The following is a 25990-nucleotide window of genomic DNA, read 5'->3' as shown; positions in this document are numbered from 1 at the left end:
ACCTGTCTAATACTGACAGTGGAGTGTGAAAGTGTCCCACTATTATTGTGTGGAAGTCTAAGTCTCTTTGTAGGTCATTAAGAACTTGCTTTATGTATCTGGATGCTCCTGTATTAGGTGCATATATATTTAGGATCGTTAGCTCTTCTTGTTGCATTGTTCCTTTTACCATTATGTAATGTCCTTCTTTGTCTCTTTTGATCTTTGTTGTTTTAAAGTCTATTTTATCAGACACTAGGATTGCAACTCCTGCTTTTTTTTTGCTGTCCAGTTGCTTGATATATCTTTCTCCATCCCTTTATTTTGATCCTATGTGTGTCCTTGCATGTGAGATGGGTTTCCTGGATACAGCACACCGATGGTTTTTGACTTTTTATCCAATTTGCCAGTCTGTGTCTTTTGATTGGGGCATTTCGCCCATTTACATTTAAGGTTAATATTGTTATGTGTGAATTTGATCCTGCCATTTTGATGCTGGCTGTTTGTTTTGCCTAATAGTTGATGCAGTTTCTTCATTGTGTCGATGCTGTTTACCATTTGGTACGTTTTTGGAGTGGCTAAAACTGGTTGTTCCTCTCTATGTTTAGTGCTTCTTTCAGGAGCTCTTGTAAGGCAGGCCTGGTGGTGATGAAATATCTGAGTAATTTCTTGTTCTTAAAGGATTTTATTTCTCCTTCACTTATGAAGTTTAGTTTGGCTGGATGTGAAATTCTAGGTTGAATTTTCTTTTCTTCAAGGATGTTGAATATTGGCCCCACTCTCTTCTGGCTTCTAGCGTTTCTGTAGAGAGCTCTGCTGTGAGTCTGATGGGCTTCCCTTTGTGGGTAACCTGACTTTTCTGGCTGCCCTTAACATTTTTTCTTTTATTTCAACTGCAGTGAATCTGACGATTATGTGCCTCGGGATTGCTCTACTTGAGAAATATCTTTGTGGTGTTCTCTGTATTTCCTGGACTTGAATATTGGCATGCCTTGCTAAGTTGGGGAAGTCCTCCTGGATAATATCCTGAACAATATTTTCCAGCTTGCATTCATTCTCTCTGTCACATTCAGGCACACCTATCAAATGTAGATTAGGTCTTTTTACATAATCCCTTTATTTCTTGGAGGCTTTATTCATTTCTTTTTATTCTTTTTTTTTCTAATCTTGCCTTCTCGTTTTATTTCATTGAGTTGATCTTCAGTCTCTGATATCCTTTCTTCTGCTTGGTTGATTTGGCTGTTGAGACTTGTGTATATTTTGCGAAGTTCTTGTGTTGTTTTTTAGCTCCATCAATTCATTTATATTCTTTTCTAGGCTATTTATTCTCTTTAGCATTTTGCCAAACCTTTTTTTCAAGTTCTTAGTTTCTTTGCATTGGGTTAAAATATGTTCTTTTAGCTCCGAGAAGTTCGTTAATACCCAGTTTCTGAAGCCCGTTTCTGTCAATTCATCGGACTCATTATCCATCCAGCCTTGTTCCCTTGCTGGTGAGAAGTTGTGATCCCTTGGAGGAGGAGAGGCTTTCTGGTTTTGGGTTTTTGCATCCTTTTTGCACTGGTTTCTTCCCATTTGTGTGGATTTATCTACCTGTAGTCTTTGTAGTTGGTGACTTTTGGATGGGGTCTCTGAGTGGACGTTCTTTTTGTCGATGTTGAAGTTACTTCTTTCTGTTTTTTAGTTTTCCTTCTAACAGGCCCCTCTGCTGTAGGTTTGCTGGAGGTCTACTCCAGACCCTACTTGCCTGGGGATCACCTGCAGCAGCTGCAGAACAGTAAGGGTTGCTGCCAGTTTCTTCTTCTGTTATCTTTGTCCCACCAGATGTCCACCTGAGCTCTTCTCTATGAGGTGTCTCTTTGGATATACAGGTATTGATCGACTTACGACCTATGCAACTTACGACCATTCGACTTTACGAGCACAATCACTAGCCATGACTGCTCTGCGTCTGTTCGAAGAGCTGCTAGACAAAGAATCCGGAGAACTTACAAATGAAGAGCTAATCGAACTAGAAGAAGAAAGAGTGGCGGAAGAAGAAAGAAGAGAAGCAGAGAAAGAAGAGGAGGAGCCAGAAAGAAAGTTCACCACTAAGGGATTATCAGTCAGTTTATCTTTACTGAATAAACTTCTTATACATTTTGATGCAATGGACCCAAACATTGAACGATTTGCAAGGATTGAACGGATGGCGCACGATGTGTTTCATCCGTATCGTGAAATTTATGAAGAAAAAAAGAAACACAATTCAGACAAAGCTCACCATGTTTATGAAAAAACCAACTCCGGTAACCCCAACTGCTGCCTCAGATGACGACATCAACGATCCGCAGCCAAGCACCAGCGGCCAATAAAATGTTTCGTACATGTTTATATATTTTGATATGTTTTGCAATTGGGAAAATGTTTGCTATGGTATTTTTTACACCTGTATTTTGTATTTTTGTATGCACCTGTATTTTGTAATTTTGTATGTTTTGCAAATATTAAACCAGTTGTACTGGTAATGCAGTGTTTTACTTAAACCTGACGAATGTAAAAATAAGAAACAAAATGGTGTAGAGATGATGCAAATGGCATCAAATGAACAAAGAAAATTATGATATATAACAATAATGAAAGAAAATTATGATAAAATATGACTTAAAGATTTTTATAACATCATTTCACAGTACTGTACATACCGCCTACTCAACATACGACCAAATTGTGTTATGACTGGTCTGTCAGAACCAATCGTGGTTGTAAGTTGAGCACTAGCTGTATAGGGGTCGGGGAGCTGCTTGAGGAAACAGTCTGTCCCTTATAGGAGCTCAAGTGCTGAGCTGTGAGCTCCATTGTTACATTCAGAGCTGCTGGGCAGGTACATTTAAGTCTGCTGCAGTGGAACCCATGACCACCTTTTTTTCCCAGGTGCTGTGTCCTGGGAAGGTGGGGCTTTATTTATAAGTTCTTGACATGCTGCTGCCTTTTTTAAGAAATGCTCTGCCCAGCGGGGAGGTAGCCTAGTCACAGTTTGCCAGCAGAGGTGTTGCTGAGCTGCCGTGGGCTCTGCCCAGCTGCTGTGTGAACTTCCTTGTGGTTTTGTTTATAGAGGTTTAGTTAGAACTGCCTTGGTAATGACGATCTGCCTCGGTAATGGCAGACGCCCTTTCCCCCACAGAGCTCGACCGTCCCAGGTCCAGCTGTGCTTTGCTGTGAAACTCTCAATCCAGAGCATTTCAGATTGCTGGCCTTTGTGGGGGTAGGACCTGCCGAGCCAGATCACCTGGCTCCCTATATCAGCCCCCTTTTTTCAGTTGAATGGGCAACTCTGTCCCCTAGGCTTTCCAGGCACCAGTTGAAAAGGCACCCAGATTTGTGTGAGTTTTTATTTGGAGACCTGCTGTACTGGCTGAAACGGCCATGCTGGAGACTCGTGCTTTTCCACCCAGGAATCTTCTGGTCTGTGGGCAGTAAAAATGCATTTGGAATTGCAGTGATCACTCACCCTCTGTGTTCTCGCTGGGAACTGCACTCCAGAGCTGTTCATCTTTGGCCATCTTGGATAAATTTTCAAATCGAGTCCTTGCTATTGAAAATTCAGAAACCAAATAGATTTAGATTCTGCAATATCCGTTTGCTATCTGAACGTTCTCTTCAAACTGTGTGTACTCAAGAACTAAATAGATTTGAATAAAAAGTGATATGGGTTTTATTGTTTTTGTTGATGAGACCTCATGATCTGGTGAAAAAAAAATACTGTACTGGGAGATAGGAAACCAGTGTTCTAAGCTCTGCCACTGTGCCACTACCTCTGATTTTATCTTTCTGGATTTTTGTTTCTTTTTTTGTTATTATAAGACTGGATTCTATTTTATCCAAAATCTGGTCAATCAGAATTTCAGTAGTCCTGAAAAGTAGATAAAAGTTTAGGAGCTATTTTTAACATTTCAAAAAGCCTTAAGAAGTTATATAATTATCTCCACTAATACTGTAGGTCAAACACATTAATATTATATTTGAATCAAATTGATATTACTCTTTATAAAAATTACCACACCAAGCTACTTGCTTTTTATTGACAATGTCTTTGAATTAGAAGTAGGGAATTAGAAAAGATTGGAAATCATTAGCTATATATTTTCCAGTGTGTATTTCCAAAGGTATAGGTGAATAGTTAACTCTTGTAAGTTAAGATTAGTACAGGTATTGATCGACTTATGACCTATTCAACTTATGACCATTCGACTTTACGACCACATCGCTAGCCACGACTGCTCCGCATATGGCAGCACAAACATTGCCCAGCTGGGCGTATGACAGTGCAGACCAGCTTCCAGCAGCACTACCATCTCCACGTGCACCATTTCAACTGTTATCCCAGACTCGGTACAGCAATTTGTTTTGTATCTTGGATATTTTTCATCAAACCCCTCCCAAGATGTCTACCAAGAGGAAATTGTCTTTGTCTACGCCTCAGCCTGCCAAGAAGGAATGAAAGGCTATCGATCTCAACATGAAAATGAAGGTAATTAAGCAGTACAAAGGAGGAAAGAAAGTGAATGTGATCGCACGTGATACGAAGTTATCACACTCGACTGTGTCGACAATTTTGAAAGATAAAGAATTCGTGAAGCTATGAAAGGTTCTGCACCCATGCGATCAACAGTTATAACAAAGCAACGAAGCGGGCCCATCCACGAAATGGAGAAATTGCTATATACATTTGGATGGAAGATCAAATTCAAAAATGGACACCGTTAAGTGTTTTTACTGTGCAGATGAAGGCAAGAAGTCTATTTCAGATTCTGAAGGAGCATGCTGGAGAAGATTACAGTCAACAATTTGTAGCAAGCACTGGCTGGTTCCAGAGATTCAAGAAAAGATTCCAAATGCATAGTGTTCGAGTGACTGGAGAAACAGCAAGTGCAGATGAGGAAGGAGCAGATAAGTTTGTTGGTAGTCTGGATGAATTAATTACAGATGAGGGATATCTAGCAGAATAGATTTTCAATGTTAATGAACTTACAAATGAAGAGCTAATCGAACTAGAAGAAGAAAGAGTGGCGGAAGAAGAAAGAAGAGAAGCAGAGAAAGAAGAGGAGGAGCCAGAAAGAAAGTTCACCACGAAGGGATTATCAGTCAGTTTATCTTTACTGAATAAACTTCTTATACATTTTGATGCAATGGACCCAAACATTGAACGATTTGCAAGGATTGAACGGATGGCGCACGATGTGTTTCGTCCGTATCGTGAAATTTATGAAGAAAAAAAGAAACATACAATTCAGACAAAGCTCACCATGTTTATGAAAAAACCAACTCCGGTAACCCCAACTGCTGCCTCAGATGACGACATCAACGATCCGCAGCCAAGCACCAGCGGCCAATAAAATGTTTCGTACATGTTTATATATTTTGATATGTTTTGCAATTGGGAAAATGTTTGCTATGGTATTTTTTACACCTGTATTTTGTATTTTTGTATGCACCTGTATTTTGTAATTTTGTATGTTTTGCAAATATTAAACCAGTTGTACTGGTAATGCAGTGTTTTACTTAAACCTGACGAATGTAAAAATAAGAAACAAAATGGTGTAGAGATGATGCAAATGGCATCAAATGAACAAAGAAAATTATGATATATAACAATAATGAAAGAAAATTATGAGAAAATATGACTTAAAGATTTTTATAACATCATTTCACAGTACTGTACATATCGCCTACTCAACATAACGACCAAATCGTGTTATGACTGGTCTGTTGGAACCAATCGTGGTCGTAAGTCAAGCACTAGCTGTATCCTTATTTAATATTTCTGGACAAATCAAAGATCTTTAAGTGGTCATAGTTTTTTATCACCCAGTAATGTGTAATATACTTTGAGAGGATTTAATTCCAAAACTGCTTTTCAATTACTGTGTAACTACACTTAATTTCATTCCATGTTTTTGTTGTTTTTCAATTGCAGTTAAATTATGTTCTAAAAATTTATTGAACGTGTCAGTCTGCATTGCCATAAAGGAATAACTAAGACTGGGTGATTTATAAAGAGGTTTATTTTGACTCACAGTTCTACGTGCAGCACAAGAAGTGTGGTGCCACCATCTACTTCTGGTGAGGGCCTCAGGGATCTTAAAATCATGGCAGAAGATGGAGGAGGAGCTGGTATATCACAACGTGAGGGAGGAAGAACGAGAGAGAAAGGGAGAGGGAGGGAAGGAGAAAGGTACAAGCTCTTTAAAACAACCAAATTTCACATGAACTCATAGAGTGAGAATTCACTCATTACTGTGAGGTTAGCACCAAGCCATCTTTGAGAGATCTGCCCCATAACCCAAACACCTCCCATTAGACCCATCTATAACATTGCAGGTCACATTTCAACATGAGATTTGGAGGGGACAAAACATGTAAACCATATTACTGATTAATTCATTTGAAACTCTGATATTTTTTTTCATGGAAATACATGTTAAGTAGTCATTCATTTCCAAGGTACAAAAGACTGTAATGGCAACTAATGGTTAATATATTTGATTTGTGTTACTTCAGCACTGCCATAATTGATTATTTGTTTTCTGAGAATTAGATTCTAAATCTGGAAGAACAAGAATGTATTTCAGTCTTCTCTCCAGATGTTACTTTTATTCCTTCTTTCTTCTGTGCCTATCAGAGTGGCCATATATAGTATTGGGACTTCATTAATGGGCAAAGTATGTAATAACCAGGCATCTGTATAAGGTTACTTTTTTTTTTTTTTTTTAGTCAGGACTGCTTGATTTGTTCTCTATGAAACTGCATATTGAGTATGTCAGTTTGAATGCCATTGAGTGGGCAATGAGTTATATAGTGGGTAATTAATTAGTTTTCAACCTCTGTTTTTTAGAAAGACTTAATACTTTATTCTGTCCTATCCTGAGGAGAAAATATATTTTAAAATACCTTGATACTATGTTTCGTGAATGCTTTTAATTTGTGGAGAAAAACAGTTTTACTAATGAGATACTTACTCACTAGTAGTAAGGAAGTGCAAAATGAAGGTGCTATGTAGTTGTCAAAATGTGAGTTGGAGTTTAAAAATTTACCCATAACATAGAATTACTGTTGCTTTATAATTCTGCAGATCTGCATTCCTACATTTCCATGATTATTTACTTACTCAGTGATAAAACTTGCAGCTAAATTTATTTGTCTTCAACACACCTTTCTCAGAGCATCAGTTATATTATTCATTAATGAATAAATAGGATCTCAAGAGCATGTATCAACATCAAAACTAAGCATTATGAATCATATAGTACATGTAGTGATTTCTTATTTCAAAAGATCTCTGGTGCCATCTGCTGAATGCTTTTTAAAGGAAAAAACATGAAGTCAAATAATAGATTTTCACTTAATTCAATTTTTTGTTTTGTTTTAATTTTCAATTAATAGAACAGATTTAGGTTTATAGAAGAACTAAACAGGAAGTAAAGAATTCCCATATAATCACCTTCCCACATCCCCTCAGTGTCTCCAGTAACACCTTTCATTGGTGTATTTCACACAATTGATGAACAAATATTGATACGTTATTGTTAACTAAAGTTCATAGTTTACATTAGGATCATTTTGCATATGTTTTACAGTTCTGTAGGTTTGCCAAATACTTGGTCATGTATCCTTCATTACAGTATCATCATAATATGTCACTTCCCTAAAAATCCCTGTACTCCATGAAAATCTCTGAAGTCTGAGTACTTGATACTAGGAAATAAAAAAGAAGAGCCTTAAAATCACAGGACCAGAGGTAGCAGTCTTGGCAAGGTACCATTTCTGAAGAAGACAAGGGTGACTTAGAAGGAATATTACTTAGAATCTTGGTAATAAATGGAAGAAAGTAAGGGTCTTGTAGAAGCAAAAGAGAATCACGAAACTGAAAGCATATCAACCCTTCATTGTACTCTATCATTCAAAAATGCACTACTAATTAAAGAAAATATACTATACTAGCATAAGGATTCTTTTCATCCAGATTCTCTCTGTATACAGCAGTTTTTTATGTATAACAGTAATTGCTGGTTTGGGAATATAAAGCAATTCAAAATGAATATAATATAGGACATAAGAAATTTTCTCTAAAAACAAAACAAGTAGAAAAACAGAAGGATGATACATCATAACACTTCAAAGTGAATTGTATATTCTTAAAAGAAGCATTGACAGATATAAAACACGTGATAAAAAATCTAGATATTCAAAAAGAAATAGATAAAAAGGAAGATGAGAACTGAGACTTAGGAATACAATTTTAGAAAAAGAAATCTCTTAAAAATAAAGGCTTAATTTCAAAGGAGAACAGATTTGACAAAGAATATAACAGTCTTGGGAGAAAGCTATGAAAACGGCAAAGAGAATGAAAATGAAATAAAATTATAGAAAAGGTAGAGAAAAAAAGTTGTTGGTAAAACAATGATCAAACAACAAAAAATCCAATACAGGTATAATTGGAGCCCCAAAGAAGAAAACAAAATAGTGGAACATATTGAAACTATAATTTGAGAAAACTTTCCAGAAATATATTTGAAACTGTATAGCTCACTATGTCCTGGGATAATTGACACAGAGTAGCAAACATTGAGACATCCTGGTAAAAATGTTAATTTTAAGAAAGAGAAAACCCAATGTACCTCAAGACAAAAATACTGTCACAAAGGTAAAAATCAGATGAATCAGATTTCTCAACAAGAACATCTAAAGAAAGACAACCCCAGAGCAACATTTTCAAAGAAGTTAAAGAATAAATGAAACTCTTGTGTCCAGTCAAGTTGTATTTCATATATGACAGTGGTCAAAACATAATTAAACATGCAAAACAAGAAATACTGTATTTAAAGCAGTACCGGAATAATCTACTGGAGCTGTAGTCAGCAAACATTTTCTGTAAAGGACATAGAGAGTAAATATTATAATTTTGCAGGCAATATGGTCTCTATTACAGTTTTCCATATTTGCCATTATAACAAAAATATCCATAGGCAACATGTTAATGAATTAGTGTGGGTGTGTTTCAGTAAAACTTTTATCTACAAAAGATGATGGGCCACATATGTTCCCCTACTTGCCCACCCTCATACACAATGAACATTTCATGCAATTAATAAATGGCAAAATGAGTGATTGTGAGTATTGGCCATATTTTATCTAAGGCCAAAACAGAGTGAAGGTTGAGAAGAGTGGGAAATGAAGTAGGAAAAATTCATTGAGTGTCACATAGGTATTATGTGGGAATCAAAGGCATCGTTTGAAACCTGAATACCAAACAACCTAACTAAGGAAAATGGGAACTAATGGCATCATAAGAAGTAGTAGGTAAAACTGGTAATCATAAAAAGACAAACTATCTTAAATACTGAAAAATTTTAAAAAGCAAAGAAAATGGACCACATGAAGAAAGAAAAATAAAAAATTCTGTAAGCTGACACTAACATATGAATCATTGTAGGACGTGTAAAAACACTGAACTCACCTGTTAAACAGATGGCCAGAATGGTTCATGAAGCAAGACTCTGGTTTGAGCTGTATATATTCAGAAGAAAATAAAATAATTTTAAAATATTAAAAGGAGTGAGAAAAGATACGGACAAAAAATGAAAACAATAAAGAAAGCCAAGATCAATTCTAATGTCAGCCAGGCTAAAAATTAGGGGGGAAAAGAGCTACTTCATACTGTTAAAGACCATAAATCATAATGTAAATGTAACATCTGCTAGTATCTGTGTATCAGATAACATTAGCAACCATTTTCATAAACAAAAACTACAGAGAATTTAGAAGGACAAATACACAGAATTAACACATCACTTTTAGTCCAAAATAAGTGAAGTGAATCTAAAATAAGTAAGGATATAAAAGACCCGAAAGCACACCCAGGGATATTTTATGAATACATATTGAACCCGATTCTCAAATAACATGAAATGTAATTTCTTCCAAAGTATACATAGAATATTCACCAAAAAAATTATGTATTAAGTCAAAAAGAAATCCTACATTCCATAAAGTAGAAATAATACCAAAAAAAAAATTTTATTATAATGCAGTAAAGACGGACATGAATAACAAAACATTTTTAAAATCTTATTTACCTGCAGTGTAAATGCTCTTTTAAACAACTTTAGGGGTAAAGTGAAGAAAGCAAAGTTTCAGAATTTCTAAAGACTCAACAGCCTTATGCATTTACAGCCATAAATTAAAGAAAAAATAAGTTATATTTTCATCAAAAGAAAGCTAGGAAAAAACACAAATAAGAAAGAACAAGGAAGGAAATAATAAAGACTAAAGCAAAAAATTAATGATGTTGAAGATAAAAACAATAGTACTAAAAAGTAAGTTAAAAAAAAAAAATGTTCCTTTGAAAAAGTCAATGAAGTAGTCCACTAGTTAACCTAATTGGTAGGGGTAGGAATGGGAGGAAGAGAAGCGGTTAACAGAGAAAGTATTAAAATGTAAGACATGACAAGGGGAGAATAACTATTGAAACAGATAATTTTTAAAATGATAAGATTTTATTTTGCACAACTTAGGTGAAATGGGTTGTTTCCTTGGAAAATCCAGTTTGTTAAAATTGTCCCAGAAGAAATAGAAAAGTTTCATCATCAGTTTTTTCTGAAGAAATATGAAAAGGCATCAAGAAAGTTCAGTAAAAGTACCAAGCTCAGAAGATTTCAAAGGAATATTTTACCAAAACTTTTAAGATCAGATCATCTCAATGCTTCGTAAATTTTTCCAGAACATGGAAGAAGACAGTTTTCAAATCATTTTTGAGTATGATATTAATCTAGATAAAAATCGTGAAAGTCACACTACAGGTACATACACACAACTACAGAACAATTTCGCGTATATCAGTGTACAAAAGCATCAAACAGAATCCTATGCTACGTTAAGAAAATGATACATGACAGTCATGGCATTTATTCCAGTAATGCAAAAGTGGTTCAATTTTAGGAAATCATTTGATATTATTTACTTGTTAATCTAAAGAGGAACAAAAAATGTTCAGGAAAACAGGAATTGATGGGTTTTTTTAAAATGTAAAATACATATATCCTAGGTTTAAATCCAGCATAATACTTAATGTGGAAACACCAGCAGCATTCTAACTAAAATTGGAAGGAAACATTGTCCTCCTCTTTCCTTGCTATTTAACACTGTATTGAAGTTTTGGGCTTGTGCAGTTAAACAGTAGAAAACTCTTTACATTGTGTTTGTTTACGGAAATGGAGTCTCAATATGTTGCTCAGGCTGGACCAACACCTGGGCTCAAGCAGTCTTCCTCTCTGAGTTTCCTGAGTAGCTAGGGCTGCATGCATTTACCGCTTCCTCTGTTTTATATTTATGTTTTTGAGGAACAGCTGATCTGTTTTCCAAAGTAGCTATAGCATTTTGCATTGCCACCAACATTGGGTGAGGGTTCCTGTTTTTTCACATCCTCCACAACTCTTATTATCTACATTCATTTTTTATTATAGTAATCTTACTGGGTATGAAATAGTATCTTAATGTTTTGATTTTCATTTTCCTAGTGACTGACTAATCATGCTAAGCATCTTGTCATGTACTTATAAGCCATTAGTAACATCGTCTTTGTAGACATTCAGATCATTTGCCCATTTTTAAAATTTAGCATGTCTTTGTTGAATTGTGAGAGTTCTTCATATATGGTGGATACTGCACCCTAGTAAGACATACGGTTTAGAAATTTTTTTTTTATATTGTGTGGACCGTCTTTGTTTCTTGATAGTGTCCTTTGAAGCTTAAAATTTTTAATTTTCATGAAGTTCTGTTTAACCATTTTGTTCTTGTTTGTGCGTTTAGTGTCAGATCTAAGAAATCATAGCCTAATCCAAGGTCGTAAAATTTACACATAATGTCTTCTAAGAGTTTTATAATTTTGTCCCCTATATTTAGATCTTTGATCCACTTTGAGTTAATATTCTCCTATATTTAGATCAAAGATCCACTTTTTTTGTATATAGTGTGAGAAAGAGGTTCAGCTTCATATTTTGCATTGATATATCCAGTCACCCCAATATAATTTGTTGGAAAGATTATTCTTTCTCCCATTGAATTGCTTGTGTACTCATCAAAAATAAATTAACTCTCTATAAATACATTTATTTTTGAACTGTATTCTTTTCCATTGTTCTACATGTCTATCCAGTAACACCTAGTCCTGACTATTGTGTTTATAGTAAGCTTTGAAATTAGGAAGTGCTAATCCTCCAATTTTGTTCTCTTTCAAGATTATTTTGGCTATTCAAGGTCCCTTGCATTTTCATGTGAATTTTAGGATCAGCTTGCCAGTTTCTATAAAACTGCCATCTGGGATTTAGATGGGGATTGTGTTGAACCTGTTGATCCAATTTGGGGAGTATTACCATCTTAACAATATTACGTTTTTCAGTTTGTAAACAGAGGACATGTTCCTTTTAAGTCTTCATTATGTTTGTGGTTTTCAGTTTACAACTCTTCTACTTTTCCAAGTTTATTTTTTATGAGTATTTCGTTCTTTGTGATGCCATCATAAATGTGATTTTTTAAATTGCATTTTGGAATTGTTTCATTCTATTGGTTAGAAATAAAATTCATTTTTATATATTGATTTAGTATCTTATATCCTTTTGAACTTGATTATTAGCTCTTAATATTTGTATATAAATTCCTTAGAATTATGTATATAAGATTATATGCAAATATACAAGATTATATACAGTGGTAATCTAAATTAAATTTATATATCACAAGATTATGTGATTTATATAAAAAGAGAGTTTTGCTTCTTCCTTGCCAATCTGGATGTGGTTTATTTATTTTTCTTGCTTTATTGTTTTGGCTAGAACACTTCAGTATAGTGTTGAATAGAAGTAATAAGAGCATATATCCTTGTTTTGTTCTTGACAAAGCATTCTGGGGGAAAGCTTTTAGCCTTTCACCATTAAGTATGATGTTTCCTGTGGATTTTTTACAGATATCTTTTATGAGATTAAGGACATTTTCTTCCGTTCCTAGCTTGTTCACTGTTTTTGCCATGAAAGGAAATTTTATTTTGTCAGGGATTTTTTCCTACATATATGGAGATTATGTAGCTTTTGTTCTGTATCCTGTTTGTTAACATGCTGAATTACTTGGATTGATTGGTTTTTTGTTGTTATTGTTTTGTTTTGTTTTGTTTTGAGACAGGGTCTTGCTTTGTCACCCAGGCTGGGGTGCAGTGGTGCAGTCATGGTTCATTGCAGCCTTGCCCAACTGGGCTCAAGTGATCCTCCCACCTCAGCTTCCCAAGTAGCTAGGACAACAGGCGCCAGCCATCACGAATGCCTAGCTAAAGGTTTGTATTTTTTATATAGTCAGAGTTTCACCATGCTGCCCAGGCTGGTCTCAAAGTCCTGGGCTCAAGCAATATGCCCACCGTACCATCCCCAAGTGCTGGGATTACAGGCTTTTGAGCTACTGTGCTTGGCCAGGGTGGATTGATTTTTGTACGTTAAACCAACCTGGAATTCTTGACATAAATCCTTCTTGTTCACGGTATATAATGCTTTTTAACATGTTACTGGATTCTTTTTGATAGCATTTTATTGAGTACTGGGTCTAGAGGGGCAAACTTTATTTTATTGTGCTTCACTTTATTGCACTTTGTAGATTTTGCATTTTTTACAAAATGAAGGTGTGTGGCAACCCTGCATTGAACAAGTCTGTTTGCACCATTTTCCCTGTAACGTGCTCACTTCATGTTTCTGTGTTACAGTTCAGTAATTCTCACAATATTTCAAACTTTTTTAGTATTACTACTTTATCTGTCATGATGACCCTTGATGTTATGATTATAATTGTTTTGGGGTAACACGAACCACTTCCATATGAGAAGATAAAATGTGCATTCTGGCAGTTCCACCAACCAGTCATTTTCCCATCTCAGGCCCTCTTCTTCCCTGAAATACAACAGTATTAAAGTCAGGCCTATTAAGAACCTTATAATGGCCTCAGTGTTTGAGTGAGAGGAAGAGTCACATACCTCTTATTTTTTTTTTATTTCATTTTTATTTTTATTTATATATTTTTGAGATGGAGTCTCACTCTGTCACCCAGGCTGGAGTGCAGTGGCACAATCTTGGCTCGCTGCAACCTCTTCCTCCTGGTTCAAGCTACTCACTGCCTCAGCTTCCTGAATAGCTGGGAGTACAGGCATGCACCACTGAGCCCAGCTAATTTTTTTGTATTTTCAGTAGAGGGAGGGCTTCACCGTGTTGATAAGGCTGGTCTCAAACTCCTGACCTCGTGATCCACCTACCTCGGCCTCTCATAGTGCTAGGGTTATGGGCATGAACCACCATGCCTGGCCATACCTCTTATTTTAAATCGAAAGCTATAAATCACTAAGCTTAGTGAGGAAGACATGTTGAAAGTCAAGATGGACCAAAAGCTACTCCTATTGCATTAAACAGTTTCTGCACAATGCATCACATTTTGTAAGCAAAGGAGAAGTTCCTGAAAAAAATTAAAAGTGCTACTTCAGTGAATACATGAATGATAAAGCGAAACAGGCTTATTGCTGATAGGGAGAAAGTTTGAGTGGTCTGGGTAGAAGACCAAACCAGCCATGACATTCGGTTAAGCCAAAACCTAATCTAGAGCAAGGGCCTAGGTCTCTTTAATTATTTGAAGGCTGAGATGAAGCTGCAGGAGAGAAGTTGGAAGCTAGCAGAGATTGGTTCATGAGATTTAAAGAAAGCTGTCCCCATAACATGAAAGTGCAAGGTGAAGCAGCAAGTGCTGATACAGAAGCTGTAGCAGGCTTTCCAGAAGATCTAGCTGAGATAATTGATGAAGGTGGCTACACCAAACAACAGATTTTCAATGTATCAGCACATGAAACAGTCTTCTGTTGAAAGAGGATGCCATCTAGGACTTTCATTGCTAAGAGTAAAGTCAATACCTGACTTCAAAGCTTCAAAGGACAAGCTTACTCTCTGCTTATGGACTAATGCAGCTAATGACTTTAACTTGAAGCCAGTGCTCATTTACCATGCCAGAAATTCTAGGACCTGTAAGGATTACACTAAATATACTGTGCCTGTGCTCTATAGGTAGAACAACAAAGCCTGGGTGACAGCACATCTGTTTACAGCATAGTTTACTGAATATTTTAAGCCCACTGTATAGTCAGGGTTCTCTAGGACAGGACTAATATGATAGATGTATATATGAAAAGGAGTTTATTAAGGAGTATTGACTCACATGATCAAAAGGTGAAGTTCCATAATAGACTTTTGGCAGGCTGAGGAGCAAGGAAGCCAGTCTGAATCCCAGAACGTAGGGATACCGACAGTGCAACATTCAGTCTGTGGCTAAAAGCCCGAGAGCCCCTGTCAAACCACTGGTGTAGGTCCGAGAGTCCAAAAGTCAAAGAATTTGGAGTTTGATGTTCAAGGGCAGGAAGCCTCCAGCACAGGAGAAAGAGGAAGGTCAGAAGATTTAGCCTTCTTTTATCCTAGCTGAGCTGACAGCTGATTAGATGGTGCCCACCCAGATTGAGAGTGGGTCTACATCTCCTAGTCCACTGATTCAAGTGTTAATCCCCTTTGACAACACCCTCACAGACACACCCAAGAACAATACTTTGTATCCTTCAATTGAATCAAGTTGACACTCAATATTAACCATCACAAGTCCACCCCTTGCCAAATTGAACCCATACACATCTGAAATCATACATAATCTTCAAATAAAGACAGTAATAAGGTAATAATTATGTCTAACATGATACAGCTGTCCTTCATGCAGTGCATCAGTCCCCAGCCCAAATGCTATTACATAAAGTTGACAACACTTAAATGCTGATATGAAGTCAATAAATCTTATTACACATGATAAAAAAGAAAGGAAATAAAATGAAGATTTTTTTTTAGTACAAGTGTATACATGCACAACACGTTTTTAACAAAATGAGGAGGAAACAACCAATACAGCCCTCATTCCTGCAACTGGTCACATGGCCGTAGTTGGTATTGATGACTACTTCTACTACCCATTTTGTATCCTCTTTCCCTTTAGCAAGCACCTTGGTGGGCCTTGGGTTTTTACCCAGAATGACCTAAACCTTCATTCTTGAAGGGTCTGGGTCATTTGTAGTCCTGCCTGGATTGGGCCACTGTAGTTTGGTATCACAGGGCATAGTAATACTAAGAGATGCCCTGAGGGATCTCCTATATTCTTTGCATACTCTTCCTTACCTCCACTGTGAAGTAGTAGACTGATTTCATCTTGATAGTCTGTCTGGGTCAGTCACCACAGCCAACACTGTAACTCCCTTCTGTGTTGTCTGAGAGGTAGGAGGAGCCAAAAGTAGCCAGGTGGCAATCTTCCAGTTGAATGGAATCATTGTGTCTCCTGGTGGCAGCATTCCTCCCTCTGGAACTAAGATCTCTAGGCCAGCAGAATGTAATGTCACAGGAACAGGAAGCAGAATTTATCATTAGGGGTGATACTGAGTGATGCCGCTTTGACATCCACCCCTTGAGTCCTGGACCTGTGAATTCTGGCTATAGGAGAAACAGTACCATATACTGAGCACTGATTAAGAGCATACACAGCCTTCTGGAGAACTTTGCCCTAGCCCTGCAAAGTATTGTCATCTAGTTGGCATTGTATTTTGACTTCATAAGGCCATTCCACCATTCTATCAGTCCAGCTACTTTATGATGATGGAGAATTTGGTAAGACCAGTGAATTCCATGAGCATGAGCCCACTGCCTCAATTCTTTTAGTCGTAAAGTGAGAACCTTGGTCAGAGGCAATGCTGTGTGGAATACCATGATGGTAAATAAGGCATTCCATGAGTCCATGCATGATACTCTTGGCAAAAGCATTGCATGCAGGATAGGCAAACCCATTTCTGGAGTAAGCGTCCATTTCAGTGAGGACAAACTTGCCCTTTCCTTGATGAAAGAGGTCCAGTGTAATCAAACTTCCACCAAGTAGCCAGCAAATCATTCCGAGGAATGGTGCCATATTGAGGGCTCAGTGTTGGTCTCTGTTACTGGCAGATTGGGCTCTCAGCAGTGGCTGTAGTCAGATCAGCCTTGGTGATTGGAAGTCCATGTGGCAAAGCCCATGCATGATCTCCATCTCTGCCACCATGGCCACTTCGTTCATGAGCCCAATGGGCAATGACAGTGGTGGCTGAGGAAAGAGGCTGAGCGGTGTTGACAGAATGAGTCATCCTATCCACTTGATTATGAAAACCGTCCTCTGCTGAGGTCACCCATTGGTGAGCACTCATATGATATACAAATATTTTCAGTTTTTGAGCACTCAGAGACGTCCATCCACACACCTCTTCCCCAAATTTCTTTGTCACCAATTTCCCAATCATGATTCTTTAAAGTCTGCCACCATCTAGCCAAACCATTGGCTACGGCCTGTGAATTGGTATTATAATCGCACATCTGGCCATTTCTCCTTCAAAGAAAAGTGCACAAGGTGTACTGCTCAAAGTTCTGCCCACTGGGAAGATTTCCCTTTATCACTGTCCTTCAGGGATGTCCTAGAAAGGGGCTGTAGTGTTGTAGCTGTCGATTTTCAGGTGGTGCCTGCATATCGTGCAGGGCTATCTATAAACTAGGCCCTTTTCTTCTTTTTCTGTCAACTGTTCATAAGGAACTCCCTGTGAAGCCATCAGTGAAGGCTGGGGGAGAGAAAGCATATTAGCAGGAATAGATACCCTGAGCATTTGAGCCACTTCCTCATGGAACTTATTTGTGCCCTCAGGACCTGTTAGAGCCTGATCATGTATATAACACTTCCATTTGATAATGGAATGCTGCTCTGCATGCCCTACTTTATGGCTAAATGGGTTAGAAAGCACAGTTCATGATAGTTGAGGTCACATAGTGACTTGATGACCCATAGTTACACGTTCAGTTTCTACCAAAGCCAAGTAACAGGCCAAGAGCTATCTCAAAAGGAGAATATTTATCTACAGAAGATGGCAGGACCTTGCTCCAAAATCCTAGAGGCCTCTACTGTAATTCACCTTTGGAGAATACCAAAGGCTCCAAATAGCATCCCCATCTGCCACTGACACCTTAAGTACCATTGGATCTGTGGGGTCATATGGCCCAAATGGCAGAGCAGCTTGCACAGCAGCCTAGACTTGCTGCACAGCCTTCTGTTCTGGACCCCACTCAAAACTGGCAGTCCTTTGGGTCACTTGATAAATTGGCAGTATTAACACACCCAAATGAGGAGTGTGTTGTCTCCAAAATCCAAATTGGTTCACTAGGCATTGTACCTCTTTCATGGTACAGCAACTTGTCCTTCACTTCAGAAGGGATATCTCAATGGACCCCACACCACTGGACCCCCTAGAAATTTTACCGAGATAGAAGATCCCTGAATTTTAGTCATTTATTTCCCATCCTCTGACACGCAAATGTTTCACCAATAAGTCCATTGTGTTTGCTGCTTCTTGCTCACTGGATCCAATCAGCATAATGTCATTAATGTAATGGACCAGTGTGATACCTTGTGGAGGGAAAAAATGACCAAGATCTCTGGGAACAAGATTATGGCACAAAGCCAGAGAGTTGCTATACATCTGATGTAAGACAGTAAAGGTATATTGCTGGCCTTACCAGCTGAAGGCAAATTGCTTCTGGTGGGCCTTATGGACAGGAATGGAGAAAGAGGCATTTGCCAAATCAGTGGCTGCATACCAGGTACCAGGAGATGTATTAATTTGCTCAAGTAGTGAAACCACACCTGGTACAGCAGCCACAGTTGGAGTCACCACTTGGTTAAGATTATGACAATCCACTGTCATTCTCCAAGATCCATCTGTATTCCACACAGGCCAAATAGGAAGTTGAACGGGGATGTGGTGAGAATCCCTGTGTCTGTTAAGTTCTTGATGTTGGCACTAATCTCTGCAATCCCTCTAGGGATGCAATATTGTTTTTGATTTACTATTTTTCTAGATAGTGCAGCTTTGATGGCTTCCATTTGGCTTTTCCCACCAAATAGCTCTCACTCTACCAGTCAAGAAACCAGTGTGGGGATTCACCAGCTGCTAAGTACGTCTATGCCAATTCTGGCACTGGGGAAATGACCATAGGATGAGTCTAGGGACCCACTGTAAGTCGGACCTGAGCTAAAACTCCATTAATTACCTGACCTCCGTAAGACCCTATTTCAGCTGGAAGACCACAATGACATGACATTTGGGGTCCCCTGGAATCAGTGTCAACTCAGTTAGTGACTGGTAGTCCCCAAAATGTCTGATCATTTCCATTTCCCCAGTGTACTATTACCCTGGTAAAAGGTCTTGGGGAAGTATGGGAGAAAGATTAATAGCACAAATTGTCAGTAGTGTAGTGGGGTCATTCCTCAAGGGGACCCAGCCTCTCTTTCATTCAGGGGGTTCTGGGTCTGTAAGTAGTTCAAGGTCTGGAAATTGAATGACGAGCTGTGAATCTTTTTTAATGATTCACATCAGTCTTTTGTTCACTCGACCTCGAAGTTTTCTGTTTATGTAAGTTAAGAATGCAATAGGCTTCCTATCAGTTTTACTTCTCAGAACACTGTGATTAATTAGCCAATGCCAGAGCTCTATATGGGTCAGACTATTCTGATTGCTGCTTTGCCTTTGCTGTTCATTATGGTAACTACGCCCACCTTGCCTTTGACAGTTGAGTACTGCCACTTGGCCCCTGCCACCTTGGGATGCACTCCTCTTGCATTTAAATTTTGTAGTTAAGTGACCATGGTTTCCACTGTAAAATCTGGCATACAGAGGAGCAATAACAGAGCTCTTTAAGGATGCAGGTGCTGCCTTTATTTTGCACAGCGTCAGTCAAGAGTATGGCTTCTGGAACCTCCCAGCTGGAATGAGTAGGTCTAAAGTGACTAATTCACTCTAACATCTCAATCTCCCTAAGGCTTTGGATCCCTTCCTTTATATTAAATCAAGGGAGATCAGGCATTTCCAGCTTTCTCAAAGAAGGTCATCTTTTTTAAGGGGTGGCAGGGGGTGCAGGGATGGAGTCTTGCTCTGTCACCCAGACTGCAGTGCATGGCACAATCTCGGCTCACTGCAACCTCCACTTCTCAGGTTCGGGCAATTCTCCTGCCTCAGCCTCCCAAATAGCTTGTATTAAAAGCACCCACAACCATACCCAACTAATTTTTGTATTTTTAGTAGAAATGCAGTTTCACTATGTTGGCCAGGCTTGTCTCGACCTTCTGACCTCAAATGATCCACCTGCCTTTGCCTCCCAAAGTGTTGGGATTATAGGCATGAGCCACTGCTCCTGGCCTTGAGCCCATCATTTAATTCATATCTCAGCTAACCAAGCAAATAAACTATGAGAACCTTTTTTAACTCCCCAGCCACTATGGCACATGTATAACTATGTAACAAACCTGCATGTTTTGCCCATGTACCCCAGAGCTTAAAAGTATAATTTTTTTAAAAGTCTTTAAGACACATTAAAAAACTCCCCAAACTGCAATATTAATTGCAGAATTACTGTGTAGTGAGCCCAAATCAATAAATTCAGCCTGATCCAACTTTACGTTTCTTACACCATTATCCCATACCGTTAATATTCATTCCCATGCCTGTTCTCCAGGGAGGCTTATATAAACTAGAAAACTCAAGCAGTTATCTTGGAGTATAGTACACCTCATAGTGAGTCACACTTTAAACCTCACCTTTAGGGGTCTGCCGGGAATTTAGTTACAGGTCTGGAAGCAAACAGAGATGTTGGGGGTAGGTCCTGAGGTGAATCAGCATTGCCTTGCCTGGCAGCTGTTTGAGAGGCCATCACTATTGCCTCAGGCAGTGTTGGATACATCTCAGACAATAGTAAAAAGACTGATGGCCGCCAGGGTTGGGGAGGGAATGGGTTGGGGATGTTGCCACCACTGGGACTGGGAAGGCTGTTCTTCTCTGGCAAAAGAGGCTCATCAGAATTTAGGAGCTGACTGCCCCCAGCCTCATCAGGGTTCTACCAGAAGTCCCATTTTTTTTACAGTCAATGCCCTTACTTTAACAGTAAACACCTTGCAAGGCTATGTGTGCACCTTTTGTTGCAGGTCAGCCACTTGCATGATAAGAGCTTGTGTCTGATTTTCCACAATTTCAGCTCTTTTTTGGCAGGAGATGAAACTCTTAATCAGGGCAATCTTAGAAGATTTGAGACTCAGTATGTTCCTCTTGGGCCGAGAGATAGAATCCCTGAATTCATTGTTTTGTTTCATCACTTTGTCTAGTGAACTTAGGAGCAATCAACCAACTTCCATTATTTTCCTTGGTTCTTTACATATAGTCAAAGGTATTATGTATAGAGTCACTAAACTCTTTGCCTCTCACAAGCAGTGAATTAGGAGTATCAAATGCATTTATTTGCATAACTCTTTAAACAGTTCATACCAAGGACTATCAGTGTTCTCCATACTATTAGAAGTAGAGTCCTTAGCATTTTGGGTCTAATCATAGTAAGCAGCCAATTCCAGAAACACCAAAACCAACTGAAAAACTCCCATCTTTAAACTTTTGTTTCTTTAGAGCTACTCCAGTACTAAAATCTGTATCAGGGTCCTTTAATAGGACAGGACTAATAGGATAGATGTATATATGAAAGGGAGTTTATTGAAGAGTATTGACTCCCACAGTCACAAGTTGAAGTCCCCCAATAGGCTCACTGCAAGCTGAGGAGCAAGAAAGCCAATCTGAGTCCCAAAACCTCAAAAGTAGGGAAGTTGACAGTGCAGCCTTCACTATGTTGTTGGAGGCCCAAGAACCCTTGTCCAACCATTGATCCTAAAGCTGAAGGACTTGGAGTTTGATATTCAAGGACAGAAAGCATCCAGCACAGGGAAGGATGGAGGCCAGAAGACTTACCCAAACTAATTTTTCCACATTCTTCTGCCTGCTTTTATCTTATCTGAGCTGGCAGCTGATTATATGGTGCCCACCTGGATTGAAGATGGGTCTACATCTCCTAGTCCACTGAATCAAATGTTAATCTCCTTTGCAACACCCTCACAGACACACCCAGGAACAATATTTTGCATCCTTCATTCCAGTCAAGTTGAGTATTAACTATCACATCCACTGTTGAGACCTACTGCTCAGAAAAAAAGAATTCCTTTAAAAATATTACAGCTCACTGAAAATGTACTTGATTACCTAGGAGCTTGATGGAGATATACAAGGATATTAATGTTGTTTTCATGCCCTGAAAACAAGAACATCTATTCTGCAGCCTATGGATCGAGGAGTAATTTCTACTTTCAAGTTTTATTATAAAAGATGCATTTTGTAAGGCTGTAGCTGCCATGGATAGTGATTCCTCTGGTAGATCTGGACAAGGTAAATTGAAAACCATCTAGAAACGATTCACTAAATGACATTAAGAACATTACTGATTCAGCAGGTCGCAGTGGCTCATGCCTGTAATCTCAGCACTTTGGGAAGCTGAGGCAGGCAGATCACAAGGTCAGGAATTCAGGACCATCCTGGCAACATGGTGAGACCTTGTCTCTACTAAAACACCAAAAAAAAGTGGTGGCACACACCTGTAGTCTGAGCTACTCAGGAAGCTAAAGCAGGGGAATCACTTGAACCCAGGAGGCAGAGGTTGCCAAATTAAAAAAAAAAAAAAAAACATTACTGATTCATGGGAGGAGGTCAGAATGTTGGAATTAACAGAAGTTTGGAAGAAGTTGATTCTAACCCTAATAGATAACTTTGAGGGCTTCAAGGGGAAACAATTGCAGATGTGGTAGAAACAGCAAGAGAACTAAAAAGGGAAGTGGATCCTGAAGATGTGACTGAACTGCTGCAATCTCTTGTTTAAACTTTAACAGATGATGAGTTGCTTTTTATGGATGAGCAGAGAAAGTGTTTTCCTGAGAGGGAATTTACTTTTGGCAAAGATGCTGTAAGCATTGTTGAAATGACAACAAAGGATTTAGAATATTCCATTAACTTAGTTGATAAAGGAGTGACAGGGTTTGAGAGGATTAACTCCAATTTTGAAGCAAGTTCTACTTGGGGTTAAATGCCATCAAATAGTATCACATGCTACAGGTAAGTGTTTCATGAAAGCAGAATCAATCAGTGGGCAAATTTCATTGTTTTAATTTAAGAAACTGCCACAGCCACCTCACCCTTCAGCAGCCACCACCCTGATCATTCAGCAGGTGTCAACATTGAGGCAAGATTCTCCATCAGCAAAAAGATTACCACTCGCTGAAGATGGAAATGATTGTCAGAATTTTTTTAACAGTAAAGTATTCTTAAATTAAGGTATTTTGTTAGGAAAAACTCTCTCAATCTGAGCTTTTTTCCTCTATTTTCATACCACCACAATAGTGTCAGCAATGCAGAAGAAGACTTTTGTGACCAGAGGCCTGGATGATTTTCCCTACATACCAAGCAGTGGATACCACCTGGGTGCCCTCTAATTCAATTCTGATACTGTGTACTTGGCGACAGTGTCATATATCGCAGGGTGAGGGCTCAGCCCCCAAGACTGCCTCCACCCTTAAATACCAGTTGCAAATCCAGACCTCTGGAACTTCTGACTGATTGGCTTCAAGTTAGGGTTCCACGAACCCCCTCTTTGGGTTTGATTAATTTGCTGGAGTGGCTCATAGAACTCAAGGAAATACTTAACTGGCTTATTCTAGTTATTACAGATATTACTAGAATAAGTAATATCTAGGAGGATATTACAGAGGATACCAATCAAGAGATGCATAGGGCAAGGCATGGGCAATGAGTGTGGAGCTTCCAGGCCCTCCCCGGGTGCACCAGCCTCCAGGGCCCTTCACATGTTCAGTTATCTGGAACCTCTTGAACCCAGCCTTCTTCGATTTTTATGGAAGCTTCATGACATCAGCATTCCTTCTTCCAGGGTATAGGGAAAGACCATCTCTAAGGAGGGTCTTAAGACCCATAGTTAGAAAAGCAGGTGATTAGAGTCCTGTTTTGGGGCAGGTGAAAGGAGGGCAGGAGAGATTTTGTTTCCTGGGCCTGCTCTTGAGACCTAACACACCAAAGGCTGTTGGAGTTACGAGCCAAGAACCATGGATAAGAACCAGTATATAGCATTATACCACAGGTATGGGTACTTCTTCAGACATAATGCTATTACACACTTAATAGACTATAGTGTAAACACAACTTTTATAGGCACTGGGAAAGCAAAAACTTCTTGTGACTACCTTTATTGGAATACTCACTTTTTTGCAATCCTCTGGAACTGAACCTACAATATTTCTAATATGTGTATTACTAATAGGGTTTTTTATTTGATAGTTTTCATATGCTTTCTCTAGTTTTGATATCAGGATAATATTGATGTCATAAATATAGTTGGAAGTGTTTCTTCCATTTTATTAAAGAGCTTTTAAGGATTGGGATTAATTTCTCTTTAAATATCTGGTAGAGGTTACCATTGAAGCCATCTGTTCCTGGGTCCCTCTTTGGGGTAGATTTTTGGTTATGAATTAAGTCCCTTTGCTTTTCACAGGTTTATTCATATTTTCTGTTACTTTTTGAGTCAATTTGGTAGTTTCTGTCCTAGGAATTTGGCCATTTCATCTAGGTTATCTAATTTATTGACATACTGTTTTTTATAGTATTTTTAAATAATCTTGTGTTTCTTTATATTTTTAATTTAATTTTATATATTTATTTTTAATTACATTTTAAGTGCTGAGATACATTTGCAGAACATGGAAGTTTGTTACCCTCATGTGCCATCGTGGTTTGCTACACCCATCAACCCATCATCTACATTCGATATTTCTCCTAATGATATCTCTCCCCTAGCCCCCCACCCCCTGACGGGCCCTGGTGTGTGATGTTCCCCTCCCTGTGTCCATGTGTTCATGTGTTCTCATTGTTCAACTCCCATTATGAGTGAGAACATGTGATATTTGGTTTTCTGTTTTTGTGTTAGTTTGCTGAGAATGATGGTTTTAGCTTCATCTATGCCCCTGAAAAGGACATGAACTCATCCTTTTTTTATGGCCGCATAGGAATCCAGGGTGTATACATGCCACATTTTCTTTATCCAATCTTATCATTGATGGGCACTTATTATTGATGGACACTATTGTGAACAGTGCATCTGTTGTTTTTTGACTTTTTAATGATCACCATTTTAACTGGCATGAGGTGGTATCTCATTGTGTTTTTGATTTGCATTTCTCCAGTGACCAGTGATAATGAGCTTTTTTTCATGTGTTTGTTGGTGTATAAATATCTTCTTTTAAGTAGTGTCTGTTCATATTCTTCACCCACTTCTTGATGGGTGTGTTTTTTTCTTGTAAATTTGTTTAAGTTCTTTGTAGATTCTGGATATTAGCCCTTTGTCAGATGGATAGATTGCAAAAATTTTCTCTCATTCTGTAGGTTGCCTGGTCCCATTTGTCAATTTTGGCTTTTGTTGCCATTGCTTCTGGTGTTTTAGTCATGTAGTCTTTGCTCATGCCTATGTCCTGAATGGCATTACCTAGGTTTTCTTCTAGGGTTTTTATGGTTTTAGGTCTTACATTTAAGTATTCAATTCATCTTGAGTTGATTTTTGTATAAGATGTAAGGAAGGGGTCCAGTTTCAGTTTTCTGCATATGGCTAGCCATTTTTTCCAACACCATTTATTAAATAGAAAATCCTTTTCCCATTGCTTGTGTTTGTCAGGTTTGTGAAAGATCAGATGGCTGTAGATGAGTGGTATTATTTCTGAGGCTTCTGTTCTCTTCCATTGGTCTATATCTTTGTATTGGTACCAGTACCATGTTGCTTTGGTTACTGTAGCCTTTGTAATATAGTTTGAAGTCAGGTAGTGTGCTGCCTCCAGCTTTGTTCTTTTTGCTTATGATTGTCTTAGCTATATGGGCTCTTTTTTGGTTCTCTATGGAAATTAAAGTAGTTTTTTCCAATTCTGCAAAGAAAGTCAGTGGTAG

General features: G+C 38.3%; 1 protein-coding gene across 20 annotated transcripts in view; it reads left to right on the top strand.

The window, feature by feature from the left end:
- Positions 1 to 25990, top strand: part of LCORL (ligand dependent nuclear receptor corepressor like) — a 201785-nt gene that overhangs the window by 99305 nt on the left and 76490 nt on the right. For 2 of the 20 annotated variants that reach the window (XR_012516813.1, XM_074395933.1), the window contains one exon: positions 13189 to 13336. The exons of 16 other annotated variants lie outside the window; for them this stretch is intronic. Coding sequence is in view for 3 of the 4 variants with exons in the window: in XM_074395933.1 (XP_074252034.1) it covers positions 13189 to 13336 (148 nt within the window). In the remaining variant the exon portion in view is untranslated. 2 more of the 20 variants (XM_074395937.1, XM_074395942.1) reach the window with 2 other exon arrangements.

This window comes from Saimiri boliviensis, chromosome 3 (genome assembly GCF_048565385.1).
Source record: "Saimiri boliviensis isolate mSaiBol1 chromosome 3, mSaiBol1.pri, whole genome shotgun sequence".
Classification (NCBI taxonomy): Eukaryota; Metazoa; Chordata; class Mammalia; order Primates; family Cebidae; genus Saimiri; species Saimiri boliviensis.
The sequence above is the reverse complement of the archived record's forward strand: the minus strand, read 5'-3'. Positions and strand labels throughout refer to the sequence as shown.